At 41.0% G+C, this 15,301-nt stretch overlaps 1 protein-coding gene across 1 annotated transcript in view; it reads left to right on the top strand.

Moving 5' to 3' along the window:
* Positions 1 to 4,736: 4,736 nt before the first annotated feature.
* The window catches only part of DDAH1 (dimethylarginine dimethylaminohydrolase 1), a gene marked incomplete at its 5' end in the record, with an annotated part of 65,579 nt that continues 55,014 nt past the window's right edge, over positions 4,737 to 15,301 (top strand). Inside the window, one exon of the mRNA XM_081322404.1 lies at positions 4,737 to 5,042. Within this exon, the coding sequence (XP_081178530.1) occupies positions 4,737 to 5,042 (306 nt within the window). The remainder of the gene's footprint in view (positions 5,043 to 15,301) is intronic.

The following is a 15,301-nucleotide window of genomic DNA, read 5'->3' as shown; positions in this document are numbered from 1 at the left end:
GCTTAATCGAGTTGGCCTTGAGGAAATCCTGAAATTCAATAGATGTGAATTGTGGCCCATTATCAGACACTATTAAATCTGGCAACCCATGAGTGGCAAAGAGGCCCCTTAATGCCTGTATTGTTCTGCCTGCCGTTACTGAACTGACCGGTATTACTTCTAGCCATCTAGAGTAACTGTCGACCACTACAAGGAACGTTAACCCCTGGAAAGGTCCCGCGAAATCAATATGAATCCTGGACCAAGGATTCCTAGCTAGCTCCCATTTATGTGTGCGGATGTGTTGTTGTTCAGGCCTGGAGCGTTGGCACAGATGGCAATTGGCAACGCATTCCTCAATGTCGTGGTCCAAACCTGGCCACCACAAGTGACTCCTAGCCAGGGCCTTCATCCTTACTATTCCAGGGTGTCCCTCATGCAATTCAACTAGGATAGCTGATTTGTGGATTTCCGGAATTACTACACGAGTTCCCCAGAGTAAACACCCCATATGAACTGATAGTTCATCTTTCCTTCTGAAAAATGGACTGTATTTTACGTCCGGGTTGGCGTTGGGCCAACCACTCATGGCCCAAGCCATTACTCTTCTTAAGATGAGGTCCTTATTGGTTGCCTCAGCAATGTCTTTTGCCGTTAATGGCAAATCAGGAATATCCTGTAGGGACATTATTTGTCCCACTGGGGCAGGGTCCTCCTCTGTTGTGCTTAGGGGCAATCTGCTAAGAGCGTCTGCATGACCCATGTCCTTACCTGGCCTGTATTGGAGGGAAAATGAGTATGCTGAGAGGAAAATGGACCACCTCAGCATCCTGGGTGACATAATCTGAGGAGTCTGTTTATCTGTGGTAAACAGTCCCAGCAAGGGTTTGTGGTCAGTCAGTATAGTAAAGTTCCTACCATACAGGTAATCGTGGAACTTCTTAACTCCTGCCACAATAGCTAATGCCTCCCTGTCTATTTGCGCATAGTTCCGCTCTGCCTTGGTTAGTGTGCGGGAGTAGTATGCAATGGGTCTTTGTATTCCTTGGTTGTCTAAGTGGCTGATTACCGCCCCTACGCCATAAGGCGAAGCATCGCATGCCAGGAAGATTGGTTTGTTTTCAATAAAGTGAGTCACAGTTGAATTACTGGAAAGGATGTCTTTTAGAGTTTGGAAACTCTCTTTGTGCTTGTTCTGCCATTGCCAAGGGGTCTTCTTATCTAGGAGTCTGTGCAGAGGTTCTGCAATGGCAGCCTTATGTGGCACAAAAGTGTGATAAAAATTTACCAAGCCTAGGAAGGCCTGTAGTTCTGCCTTGTTCCTTGGTTCAGGAGCCCCTTTTATTGCTTTGATTTTTTCAGGGGTAGGATGGACTCCACTTTTGTCAATCCTGAACCCCAAAAAATCAGTGGATTTAACCCCTATGCTACATTTTTCCTTTTTTAATTTTAACCCAGCCTTTCTAAATCTGCCCAGTACCTGTTCCAGCCGCTCTACTAACATTCCTTCATCTTTTCCAGCTATTAGGACATCATCAAAGTAAGGGCATACTCCAGGTATGCCCTTTAAGGTCCTCTCCATCACTTCTTGGAAGATGCCTGGAGCTGCTGCAATTCCAAATTGCAGCCTGTGGACTCGGAACGCCCCCTTGTGGGTAACAATTGTTTGTGCCTCTGCAGCCTCCTTGGAAACAGTTAACTGTAAGTACGCATGCGCCAAGTCGAGCTTGGCGAAGATGGCGGCGTCCTGGATCGTGGCGAGGACCTGCTTCACCGTCGGGACCGGGTAAGCATGTTTTTTCATCCCAATGTTGAGGGTGGCTTTATAGTCGGCGCAGATTCTCACATCCCCATTGGGTTTGAGGGGTGTGACAATCGGCGTCTCCCATAAACCGCCCTCAACAGGTTCTAAAACTCCGAGGCCTACAAGCCGGTCGAGCTCGGCCTCGATTTTTTCTTTTAAGGCAAAAGGTACTCTCCGGGCCTTTAGCCTGATCGGGTTTACTGAGGGGTCTAGGTTAAAGTTAATGGGGGGCCCTTTGTACTTGCCTAGAGATCCATCGAATACGTCTGCAAATTCTTTGCAGACGGATTCGAGGGTCTTATTTCTAATCACAGAATTTATTCCCCCTATCCAAATTCCTAGGGCTGGAAACCAATTAAGCCCTATTAAGCTGGTCCTGTTCCCCTCCGTAACTACCAAATCTAAGACCCCCTTAAACCCCTTAAAATTTACTTTAAGGCTGGTCTTCCCTTTTACGATTATTGGACTTTTTTGGAAGTCCATTAATTGGATAGTTGTTGGTTTAAGTGGAATTCTTTTTCCACTTAGTTGTTCGATTTTCTCAAGGGTTTCAGTGGAAATTATCGACACTGAAGCCCCTGAGTCGATTTCCATTCTGCAAGGGACCCCTTGCAGAAGGACTGTGATTTTTAATTTTCCGTCCGGAAAATTGTGCCCCCTTCCCCGCCGTCTCCGATTGACGCGGGCCACCTCCCTTAGAGTTGGACTTTCCACCCGGGGTTCAGGGGTCTCCTTGCCACTAGCATTAGGGGTTACCTTACCCTCTGGCCACACATCGACTTCGTTCAGACGGGTGTCCCGACCGCGACTTCTGCAGATGGCCTGGATGTGGCCAGTCTTGCCGCAAGCCCTGCACTTGGCGGTACGAAATCGGCAGGAAGCGCGGGAATGGTTGCCGCCGCAGCTGCCGCATCTGTTCTGGGTTTCGTTGTCGCGTGGTCTGGTTGCGGTGTCCCGCCATGGTCGTTGTGCCCCGGTCGGTGGTCTTTGCGGTGTTGCGGTTTGTTGCCGGCGGCCTGGGTCAGGCCCCTCGCTTCTGAGTTGTTTTGGTGCCATCTTTCCGAATCGCCTGGAGACTTCGGCGATCTCTTCCTCCCACTGCTGATCCACCTCCCCGCAGTCCACATAGCCCTCTTGGTTAATTTCGGGTGCTGTCGCCATGCTACTGCGGGGGGGGTCGCGATACCCGGTTGACTCATACGTGAGGAGTTCGTCTAACACTTCCTGTAAATCGCCGGTAGGTTTGGCGATTATTCTATTCTGTAATTGTTCATCGCGTAAACCCAGCACGACTCTGTCCCTAATTCTAATCTCTAAATTGTCGTATTTGCAACGAACTGCTGCTTCCCGGACGGCAGCGACGAATTTCTGTATGGACTCCCCCGGTCTCTGATTCCTCTTCTCGAAGATGCGCCGCCAATAGAGTTCGGACCTTCGGGGAGTAAAGTGAACTTTTAATTTTGCGAGGAGGTCGGCATAGGGCACGCTGGAGACTGGTTGAGGCTGGCACAGCCCGACAGCAACTCTGTAGACCGGTGTGCCGCAGATTGTCAAGAGTGCCGCCGCTTTTTTCCGGTCGTCGGTGATTCCGTTCACTAACAGGAATCCTTCGACCTGCCTGATGTATTCTTCCCAATCCTCGGGGAAGTTAGGGTCAAATTCCTTCAGTGACCCAATCTGCGCCATTCGGAGAATTTTTTTATTCTGCCGCGGCCGCTCGGTTGACTTGACACGTATTCGAATTCCGCCGCCTTTGCGCGACAATTCTGCCGATTCTCTGGTCTTCTGTCTATCCCACCCTCGTCGCCAGTTGTTTAGTTCTGATAGACGAGGACTCAGAGTGGTTTAACAAGGAATGAGTTTATTGAATACACAAAGTCAACTGCCAACTGTCAAATGTTGCAACCCTTTTATAGGGAAAGCGTTTGAACTGTAACCAATACAACCAGTCTCTTTTCCCGCTCCTTGGTTGTGGCGTCCAATGATTGCACCTTATTTTCCCGCTTTAAACCTTGCAAAGCTGCACTATGTTTGCAATCTCTTCCAAGGCCTATTGCTAACTATTTACATACATAACACCGACCTTCTGATTGACAAGCTCAGCGTCCTAATCCACTGAGCCACCGCGTCCCTATACTATATGTATGTATATCCAAATGCAGCAGATGTTAAATTATTTTTATTCTTCACAAGTTATTAAGACAATTTGAACACATTCCGGTTCACTTTCAGAAGAGTATTTCCCCCGCCCCCTCCAATTAAAAAGCCCCACAAAGCACAATCTGTAAAGTGTGATTACCAGAAGGACAAGTGTGGTGTTTGTACACACCCGCTCTCCTTCAAACTATCTTCAGTAGTAGGGAGGGGGAGGAGAGTACGCAATCTCTTTTTAGCCTAAACTGTTATTCTGATGAAGAACTTAACATCTTTTTGACAGCTGTACTTCTTGTACATCCATCTTGGTTGGTGAGCCAGCACCGCATCGCATCGCATGGCATCTGCCCGATGTGCAGATGGGCCAGTGAACAGGAACGCAATGAAACACCAAGCCTGTTTCTCCAAGGTTCCTCCAAAGCTATAAATCGGCGCGAGGTAATTTTGACCGGTTTGAACCAATCAGGTATCCCAACCCAAACAACCGGCCAATGGAGGCTTCTACGAACACGGAGCATGATGTAGGTACTATAGCAAGGCGGGGCCAATCCACCGCAGCTCCGGCTTCCTTAAGCGCGTTCGCGACCACCTCCTCTTGCCGGGGAGGGAAGGAGGCCATTTCAGCTGGCTCGGGGAGGAGGGGGGGGGACGCTTGGCAGCAGCTGCGCTTCCTTACGGTGGTGCCGGGGCAGCGCGCGGAGTCAGGCGCGCAGGCGGGGCTTTGGGGTGGGGCTTTGTGGTTTTTTGCTCCCGGTTCGCCTTCGGTTTTCCCTTCCCGGCTTGAATCCCCGGCGTGACCATGGCAGGGCTGAGCGGCGGCCCCTCCGGCTTCGGGCGGTGCAGCCACGCCGTGGTGAGGGCGCTGCCGGAGTCGCTGTGCCAGCAGGCGCTGAGGCGGGAGAAAGCGAAAGAGGTGGACTTGGCGCGCGCCGAGCGGGAGCACCAGCTCTACGTCGGGGTGCTGAAGAACAAGCTGGGGCTGCAGGTGTTGGAGCTGCCCGGCGACGAGAGCTTGCCCGACTGTGTCTTTGTGGAAGATGTGGTCGTGGTGTGCGAAGAGACCGCTCTTCTCACCCGCCCGGGGGCGCCCAGCAGGAGGAAAGAGGTAGCGCTGGACAGGCGGCGGGGAGCCGGTGGTGGTGGTGGAAACGGAGCGGGGTGGGCGCCTCAGAGGTTGGTTGGCGGCAGGAGGAATGAGGGGGGGTCCTCCCTTCTGTCTCCCTCCCTCCCTCCCTCCCACAGTTCGGGAAGGTTGTTCCGAGCAACTTCCCGCCGAATAGACGGGAATGCGTGCGGGCGGGCGCGCACGGAGGGTGGTGGTGGTGGTGTGTGTGTGTGTGGGGGGGGTGTTGGAGGTTGGGTGGGAATGCGCCGCGTTTAGCAGCACCACCTCCAGCTTCCTCTACGGCAGGGGTCTTCAAACTTGGCCCTTTTATGACTTGTGGACTTCAACTCCCAGAATTCCTCAGCCAGGCATGCTGGCTGAGGAATTCTGGAAGTTGAAGTCCACAAGTCATAAAAGGGCCAGGTTTGAAGACCCCTGCTCTACGGGATGGGCCGGGGAGCTGGCGGAGCGAGCGGGGCTCCCGCCAGCTCCGTTTCTTCCACTGACAGGGACGGTTTGGCGGGAAGGTTGAGGAACCCGAGAGGGGGGAAAACAAACAAACAAACAACGCAGGCGAAGGTAGGGGCCTGAAAAGGCGGCTCGCCCCGCGTTAGAAGGGGTGGGGAGGAAACCGTGGAGGCCCGCTCTCTGTGGAAAGCCCGTCTTCGCTTTCCCTCGCCGCCGCCGCCGCCGTTTGGCTATGGAGTGCGGTACTGTAAGGCGTGGCCGCTGTGCTAGAAGGCGGTGGAAGGATGCGCGAGGAGAGAGAGGGCGGAGGAGGTGACTTTTTTATTTTTTTTTATTTTTTTTATTACATTTATATACCGCCCTTTCCCGAAGGACTCAGGGCGGTTTACAGGGCGATTAAAAACAAGAATACAAAAGTTAAAAACGAATTTAAAAAAATTCTATTCGTGATGGGAAGCGAAGATGCTCAGAGAAAATGCCTTGAACCAGCCCAGCCGCCCCGTTAAAACCAGCCTTCCATCAAGTTAGCGGTGCTCTGGGCAAATTGGGATGCTCAGAAAGAAAGAAAAAGTCTGTCTTGCATTAGCCTTTTCCTTACCTGAACCAGGTTTCAACCCTGAAGAGAATGCTGAGCCTAGAATGAACTGTGTCTTGTTTTAGAAATGTTTAATCTAGTCGGTCCACTCTTGTTTACAATCTCCCTCCCTCCCTATTAGCTTTATTATTTTGCAGGCTCAGTTATGCTTTTAGGAGAAACGTGATTGAAAGCCAGTAAATTATTTTTTAAAAAAAAAAGAAAGAAAAAAAGAAGACAGATTATACATTATTATAAACGCTAGGAATCTTTGCAGGGGTAGTAAGTAAATACGCTTAACAAACACAATGAGAAAGCTAGGCGTGGATGTTGCTGAGATCATATTTCAGATTCTGAGTATGTCCTTTAAAATACAACTCTCTGTGCCTTTGAAAGAATAATGATGGATATTACACAGGTATAGTCTTAATGAAGGAACAAATTAGGATTTTGTTAATCAATTTGTAGCATATTAAGCTGTTTTAATATTACTGCAAATAAAGAGACATTGGTCAAATTAACGCACAAAGCTCATAAGTTATGCTCAAAGAGTAATTCTAAGGTAAGTATTTGTCAAATTGCAAACTTAACATGTAAACCTTGCACAGTTTTGAAATCTTTTGTATATCTTTTTATTATAACAGAAATAGATTTTACCCATCATGATCAAGTATATATGCCAAATGTGAATACTAATAATGGTTGAATTATTTAATTGAATTATAATTAGCTATGCATAGTGGATATCCTTGCTCTACTATATATACAGGAGGTTCTTTTATTTCTTATTCCATTGATTATCTAACATAAATTCAGACTTCTATTTATTTTTGTAAGCAAAAACATACATGGTGTGAATTCTCCAGTATTTTCATGTGTATTTTCCTTTATTTCTGTTTGTGATACAATGAAGTGGGCAATAACCTGAATATTCAGTCTTTATGTATGTTTCAATACATGTTCCAAAGTCTACTTTTGCAATCAGTTTTGTTAATATTAAATCATTTCAGTCAATGGACTATATAATGGCTTTTAAGACAGAAATGGTCATGTCAGAACCCATTCTGTAATTGGTTGAGCTATACAGAGATAAGTTCAGTGAACTGGAAAACGAAATAAAAGCAGTCAGCACTTTGGGTCATAGCCAAAACAGATTAATAGCTAACTAAAAATAAGCTGTCTAATAATTCAACAGTAAAATAAGTGAAATACAATTGGACATTGGAAAAGAAAAACAAGTTTATAATTCAACCTAGAAAGTTAAATGGACTTAAGTTTCACCGAGTTAACTTGATTTCAAATATTAGCAAAATTACTTGGAGGTTTTTTTTATGGTATGTTGCTTCTGTTGGTTGCATGCTCTATAGCAAGGGTGTCAAACTCTCAATGTCACGTGATGTGTAGCGACATATTGTGACTTTTTTGCCATTGCCGGCAATGGGGGTGGGCGCAGTTTTGCTATGATGCATCCGGCTCATGGGCTGGCAGTTTGACATCCCTGCTCTATGGTTTGGATGTGATAGTGTGTTACAAGAACCTTAGATGCTAAAAGAAACATATTAAAGACTCTTGAGTCCAAAGCATGCTCATATGTATATACATACACACTAACTTATTTTATTCACTTACACATGCAATTAGCTTCAAGAACTGTAATCAATATCTATGACGATAATATTGTCATATATTTTTTTATAAAAATTGGGATAATTTTTGATCATAACTTTGGCAACTATAGCAACAGCTGTAATTTATTGATTCAGTCACTTTAGATATAGAGTTAGGGCTGTGTGTCAATGAGAGTTAATGTTCTGGTTTGATTTCCAGTCAATGGGGATAGGTGGGAAATTGTTTACTTACAAAGATGCTGAAAGTGAACAGTTTCAGCTTCAGTGATGAATTAAATACATCTATTTTTAGTCCAGACTAGATATAAAACACAACTATATCTTAGTTTGGCGTAGATACTTATCATACCTCTAGATCATATCTAATTTCTAAAAGTGGAAGAGTCCAGTCTGAGATCACGGGAAATGTGTAGCCCTCAGAGATCTTCCAGAGTGAGCACTGAATTCCATTTTATTGAAATAAAAAGAAGAAAGTATTATTCTTGATGTGTATGGATGTTCTCAGTCATCCAGGCCATGGTTGTCCCAAAGAGGCAACTGAACTTTCTTGGGTTTTTTTGAAGACGTTTCGTTTCTCATCCAAGAAGCTTCTTCAGCTCTCTTGATTATTCTTTCTTTAAAAGAATAATCAATACCGGTACTCGTATTTAAAAAGAGTTTAGTGGCAATCCTGCTTTGAAGTTTAAAATGTGATTTACCGTTTTTCTGCGCAGCACATAAAGCACCTGTTGGAATCACTTAAACCAGCTTCATCTTTTTCTAGTTCTGCAAAAAAGCTATATTTTTCTCAGCAAGTGCTTACATTTATACCTATGCAAACTCTAAATCATATTTTCAAAGCAAGATCTCTGCATAATGTTATAAATGGCAAATGTGGCTTTGTCTTATCATGGTTTTGTCTTCTCACTTAATATTGCCCTAAGCAGAGAAGAAGAAAAATGAAAACCAACGTGAACTGGAAGAAATTAAATGAGTGATATAGTTATCTGCCTTTTGTATATGTTGCAGAACATAGTTGAATTAGCTAATGTTTTGGTTTCTATTTGTGTTCACTTATGTACTGAAATAACATAATTCTATTAATCAGGACATACAAATGTCATTCTATAAATTTCAAGCATAAGTCTAATAACTAGTAAACATTTATACTTGTTGCATAATTGAATATATCAAGATTTTTTCAAATGCTTAAGGAATGTAGATAAACAGTTAATAAACAGGTATAAGTGACTACTGTAATTTATTTCTAGTAATCTACATGTTCAGATCATGCTGGATTTTGCTGAAACTAAAGATCTTTCACTAAATCTGCTGGGCACTAACTTATCCCTGATTTTTCATCTGTTACTTGAAATTTTCAATTTGCCCTTCTGGATAGTGAGGCGGAGAAACAGATGGTCAGTAATTAACATAAATTACATAGTTAAAGTGTGCAAGACAGACCTATTGGAGTGGGTTTTTTTAAAGACTAACTTTTGGTAATGCATTAATGGAATAGTAGTGTTGACTAAGTGTTCATTGAAAGAAAGAGATGGACTTGGATCTAAAAGGCCTTTACTCCAATTCCTGTTAAGATTTGTTTTAAACCAAGGAAACTTGGCAAAATCATTGTCTCCATTTTGCTTTCTTGTCTGTAGAATGCAGTAGTAATAATTTGCTCTCTCTATGGAGGGTATGTTGGTTTTCAATTGGTGCTTGTACCACAATGGAACTTAGTCAGAAGCTAAGAAGATACATGTAGTGCAATACAGACAACTTTGTCATATATTGGGGGAAAAAAGAAAAATACCAACTTATTTTGCTAAGGCTATTCAAGCAATTTATTGTAACGTGGTATTATGCGTAGTGATTCAGATGTAACCAGATTGCATCTAGTTAACAAGTGAAACCTACTTTGGAAAGGTTTAGAATAATATGTATAGAGAATATAGGATTGGTAATTTGATTTTTTTTTTCCTCATTCAGCTCAGAAGTTCATTTGGGTGGAGAAGTAGCTCCACTCCATCGTTAGAAAGATAAAATGTAATCCTAGTATTAAGAGTGAATACTTTTAAGAGGAAGAGTGGAATATAAACATTATAAGTAAAATACTTGAATATCATGAATTGAAGGGATTCTGAATCCACCAGAAACATTAATCTGATATATATTTATATTTATATTGATTTTCATAAAAATACAAGTTTAAAAGATAAATCAACAGGGAAAATATTTAGAAAAATGTTCAAGAAAGAAAAAAGGTAGAAGTGTAGAAAAGAAACAAATATGAAAGAGAAAAAGATGACTTCAGACTTTTTTTGGTACAGATATGAATAAAGAAAATACATCTGAAATTTACATTATCTACATTATATAATTCTATCATTAAATCCCAAAATCAACTTTTTATTTCTTTCAGTTTCTTACAAAAAATCCCATAATGGTTTCCAAATAAAAATAAAATTAGACAAAAGTTTTTTCTTTTATCAAGACTGTCAATTTTTCTACCAATTCCATCAGCTTCACCATCTTCTTTCCTTGTAAAAAAGGTAAAGGTAAAGGCTTCTCCTGTCCAGTTGCATCCAACTCTAGGGGGCGGTGCTCATCTCCATTTCTTGACCGAAAGAGCCAGTGTTGTCCAAAGACACTTCCATGGTCATGTGACAAGCATGAGTATACGCCGAGGCACACAGAACTCTGTTACCTTCCTGCTGAAATGGTACCTTGCTGCTGCTGTCATGTATGAAAACAAAGTTCCACAAGATTCCATTTGCTTATCTGTTAGACCCCAAATTAAAGTCTCTGATTTCAAGTGTACATTCATTTTAAAATCTGCAAGTCCACCAAAGATGAAAAAAGTACCCTCAGTTTGATTAGATTTCTAACACATATTTGAAATTGCTTTATATATCTTTGACCATTTGTCCAGTGTCGTGTACCAGGAGTACATTATTTTATAAAAATTGACTTTAAGATTATAATTCATTGTAAACTTCAACCCTTTCCCCCCACATAATGTCTCATCGGTCCAAGTCTGTATCCTAAAATTATTTGCTCATTTTATTATATATGATTATATATATGATTATGTGCTCATGATTTATCACTCGTTGCTTGTATGTACATTCAGAGCTTATTCACCAGAGACATTCCTTGTGTGTGCAATCACACTTGGCCAATAAATAGTTCTATACAATCTGTAATTTGTTCATCTATTTCCATCTTTAATAAGAGTTTATACATCTTAGCAATCATATATATTTGTATGGGGTTTCACATTTTCAAATTCATAATTCTTCTTATTCAACCTGAATCTTTCCATTAGCTGAATATTAGAAATTCAGTAGCATATAAAACTTTCCAATTCCAAGTTTCCTCTTGTTTATAACTTTTTATAATTCCCAATTTTCCTTGGAAAAAATTCAGAAAATCAGCACAGGCTAACCATTTTTGTTTAACTATCATTTCCTTTCTAAAAAACACTTCTTGGGGTGCCAAATATAAAAGGACTTTAGGAGTTATTTTTGCTTATTCTAAATTATCAGTATTTATGTCTAATAAAATGGTTTTAAAATGTACGTTAACTTTAACTGTACCACAAATAACTCGGCCAACCAAATTTTGAACCCTGCCTAATTCCAATAACCATATATTTTCTATCTCAATTTTTTATTTTGTTCAAAACATAAAAATACAAACTCCAAAAAGAAAAACCCCCAAAACAAAGCTAAACAAAATTACACCAAAAAAGTGCATAGACAAAACAAAGCAGACATATACATACTGTAAGTTGTCCCCCCAGGTGAATACTGATAAATGTATTTCAAAGATAATAACTCCTCACCCCTTGCAAAGCAGGCACACAATTTATAAACTACTACAATGCTATTTACCCAAACTACATAGTTTGACATCTGTCAAATATATGAAAAGATAGAACAAGTAAAACCAAGAAATTAAACTTCTAAACTCTGTTAACAATCTTAATTTATTGTATTTCATTCACAGAAAGTCCACAATAGCTTCTGATCTACCATAGGTCACAGCAATCATTGTCTTGCTCCATCCAGGATCAAATATCCTCAATTGATTCTTAATAAGCTTTTCCTTAAGATATTAAACAGGATCTTTTCTAACAACTGGATTGTATTCCTTAAAGTTTTAAGTCTTTGTTGTGTATATTTCCACAGCATTTGTTGCACAAAGAAGTCTATGAATTGTAAGATATCATTTCTTAACATTCGTTTTCTGATTGGGCATAATAGTTCCATTCCCCAATCATCTTTAATCTTCTAAGAAAAGTCAAGTTCATCACTGGTCAGTTCTGTCAATTCTTAATCTTTAGAATCCATACCTTGTATTTTGTTTAACTATCAACTTGTATTTTTCCAGTCAGCCTCATCTTTCAGCAGTGAGTTGCATTCCAATCCATCTGGTTGTAAATTTTGTTGCAGTGCTGTTACTTGTTATTTCTAGGATCATTGTTACTTTATCAAGCTTTTTATCCAAATTTTCAAGCTGAACTTGTAAATTGGAAAATATTCTTTCTGCACAGCTTTCCCAATAAACTTTGTCTTGGTATGTTGTTTGCATTTTGACTATATTTTAATTATAACCCAAAATACGTCTGTAGTAAATCTTAAGAGTTAGAGCTTTTACAGCCTGTTGTAACCAACTCCTCTCAAAGACAGGAAAAGCACCATAACAAATTAAGGTAAAAAAATGAGAAAAGCTTTCAAGAGAAAAAGAGAGATTTTTTATCAGAAATTAAGAAAAATTAAGACCAGAGTTTTCTTAATAAATTTATAAAATACAAAATCTCTGTAGTGAAAGTATGATAGTAATGCAAATCAAAACAGATTCCTTTCACTGCATAGAGTTCCTGTGGCTTCCATACAGAAAAGACAGAGTTAGTTTACGGCAGCTAATAAAACAAAAGCATAAAAACAAGACACTAAGATCTAGCAGGAGGTTAAATTAAGTCAGCATTCAACCAGTAGATTAAGGTTTGAAAGTGAAAACCAAAAAAAATAAAATCAAAAAGTGTAGTTCATACTCCAGAGTTCTTAAAAAGCAGACAGTGGAAAGAAAAAGATGGGAGACTCAATTCTCCGAGCACTCCCACCTAGAATTATTACCTTTTAGTTCCTCTTCTCAGAGTTGTGATACGTCATGACACGTCAGGTGATGTGGTGAGTTTGACACCTGTGATTTAGAAGGTCATGAATTAAGATTTGGATGGCATAGTTATTTATGGTATGACAAGATAACATAAATATTGATTTTAACAACCACTTTGTTAGACATGTCATTCTAAGAGTTTGGAATAATATATAAAACAAGGTTTTATATGAAGATGCCTCTTTGGGTGTGCCCTCAGGAAGCTTTTTTCTGAAAAGAAATGGTGGTGAAGTCAGACTGAAGGACTTTTTGTAAAATAATGTCTCTTAATTTTGCTGATCCTATCCTCGAGTCCAAGAAAGAGCTAGAATCAGAAGGACACGTATGCCATTGGTTTACATATTTACAATTGAAAGAAAGATTTAAATTAGACAAAAAGAATTATGAATTGGAAATCCATATTAGGATTTAGGATTTATTAAATTTATATGCCGCCCTTCTCCCTGAGGACTCAGGGCGGCTCACAACAATAAAAATTAAGAGACATAAAATACCAAAATTAAAAAAGAATTAAACAATGAATATAAGAAATACGGGACAATTTACACAATAAAAACCAAATTAAAAAACCATGGTCAGTCCAGGCCCGCTTGTTGGAACAACCATGTCTTCAGGTCACGGTGGAAGGATTGAAGGTCAGGGGCTGTCCACAGCTCTGGAGGCAGTTCATTCCAGAGGGTCGGCATGCCCACAGAGAAGGCTCTCCCCCTGGGGGTCGCCAGCCAGCATTGCCTGGCTGACGGAACCCTGAGGAGGCCGACTCTGTGGGAGCGAACTGGGCGATGGGAGGTTGACATTGGCAGCTGGTGGTCCCACAAGTACCCCGGGCCTAAGCCATGTAGGGCTTTAAAGGTAATTACCAGCACCTTGAATCGCACCCGGAGGGCAACCGGAAGCCAATGCAGCTCGCGCAGGAGAGGTGTAACATGGGTGTATCGAGATACTCCCATAAGCACCCACGCCGCCGCATTTTGCACCAGCTGAAGCCTCCGGGTGCACTTCAAGGGCAGCCCCATGTAGAGAGCATTGCAGTAATCCAGGCGAGAAGTGACAAGGGCGTGGGTGACCGTGCATAGGGCATCTCGGTCCAAAAAGGGGCACAACTGGCGCACCAGGCGAACCTGTGTAAAGGCCCCCCTGGTCAGGGCGGTTAGATGGTCTTACAGGTTAAGCCGTGAATCCAGGAGGACACCCAAGTTGCAGGCCCTTTCTGAGGGGGGCAAGAGCTCTCCCCCCATCAAAAGAGATGGAACATGTTGGACAATATTATTGCTGAGGTCTATAAAACATTATTGAATTTGAATTTGGAAAGTGAATATGTGAGCCTTGTATGATTTAGTGGGCAAGGAACTTTGGATATAATGTAAAGCTTGAACAATGGGAGAATATGTGGACAAAAGGTTTAAAATTTACACTAAATTACAATTTAAAAGAAAAATTTTATAAGATGATGTATCATTGGTATTTAAGACCAGATAAGTTATCAAGAATGTATAAAGGTATTGGAAATGCAAATGTAAAGAAGGGACTTTTTATCATTTATGATGGACATGTGATAAAGCAAAGAAATATTGGAGTAGGATTCATATTCTAATAAAAAGATTCTTAAAATGAATATAAAGATGAAACCAGAAACTCCTCCTATGGGTTTAATGGAAAAAGACATGGGAAAAAATGGAACTTTGATGTTATATATTTTGACAGCAGCAAGATAACTATGCACAAAAATGGAAGGACACTTCGATCCCCACAATGGATGAATGGCTGCAAAAGTAGATGGAGTTGCAGAGATGGCTAAATTGACTGCCTTGATAAAAGAATAAAAAAAAAACACAATTACTTTTGTTTCTACTTGGAAACCACTTCTGGACTTTGTGCTTGAAGTGGGGAAAAATGAAACTTTGATTTTGGGTTTTACCGAATATACAGATTTGTCATTATAGAAATGGCTTAGTTTATACTATTATGTAAAAGTAACAAGTTGAGGTCTGATGTTACTATCTTATTTTACTGCACCAAAGGGCATCAGAAGTCACTGCCTTTTCTTTCTTTTTCCCCTTTTTCCCTACACTTTTCCCTTCCCTTTTCTCTCCTATTTTTCCTATTATTTATTTTTGTGTTTTGTATTTTATATTATAGGGTAATAAATATATATATGAAAAAGAAATAACATGCAGTTCATATTAGTCAAATAACACCCAAATATTTAATCTTTGTTTAGGTTTAAAACCAGATTTCTTTATCAGTTATCTTAATCTTGTGTACTTATATTGTTAACCAACATCTTTGTTTACTGTTTATTAACCTTAAATCCACAACACACCAAAATCTTTTAATTTTTTCCTGAAAAACTCAATACCTTTCAAAGGGTCCTATAAGATCAAAACCAGATCGTCAGGAAAACCCACAATTTAAAGGTCTCATTTTTA

The sequence above is a fragment of the Vipera berus genome (assembly GCF_964194415.1).
Source record: "Vipera berus genome assembly, chromosome: 3".
NCBI classification, from domain to species: Eukaryota; Metazoa; Chordata; class Lepidosauria; order Squamata; family Viperidae; genus Vipera; species Vipera berus.
The sequence above is the reverse complement of the archived record's forward strand: the minus strand, read 5'-3'. Positions and strand labels throughout refer to the sequence as shown.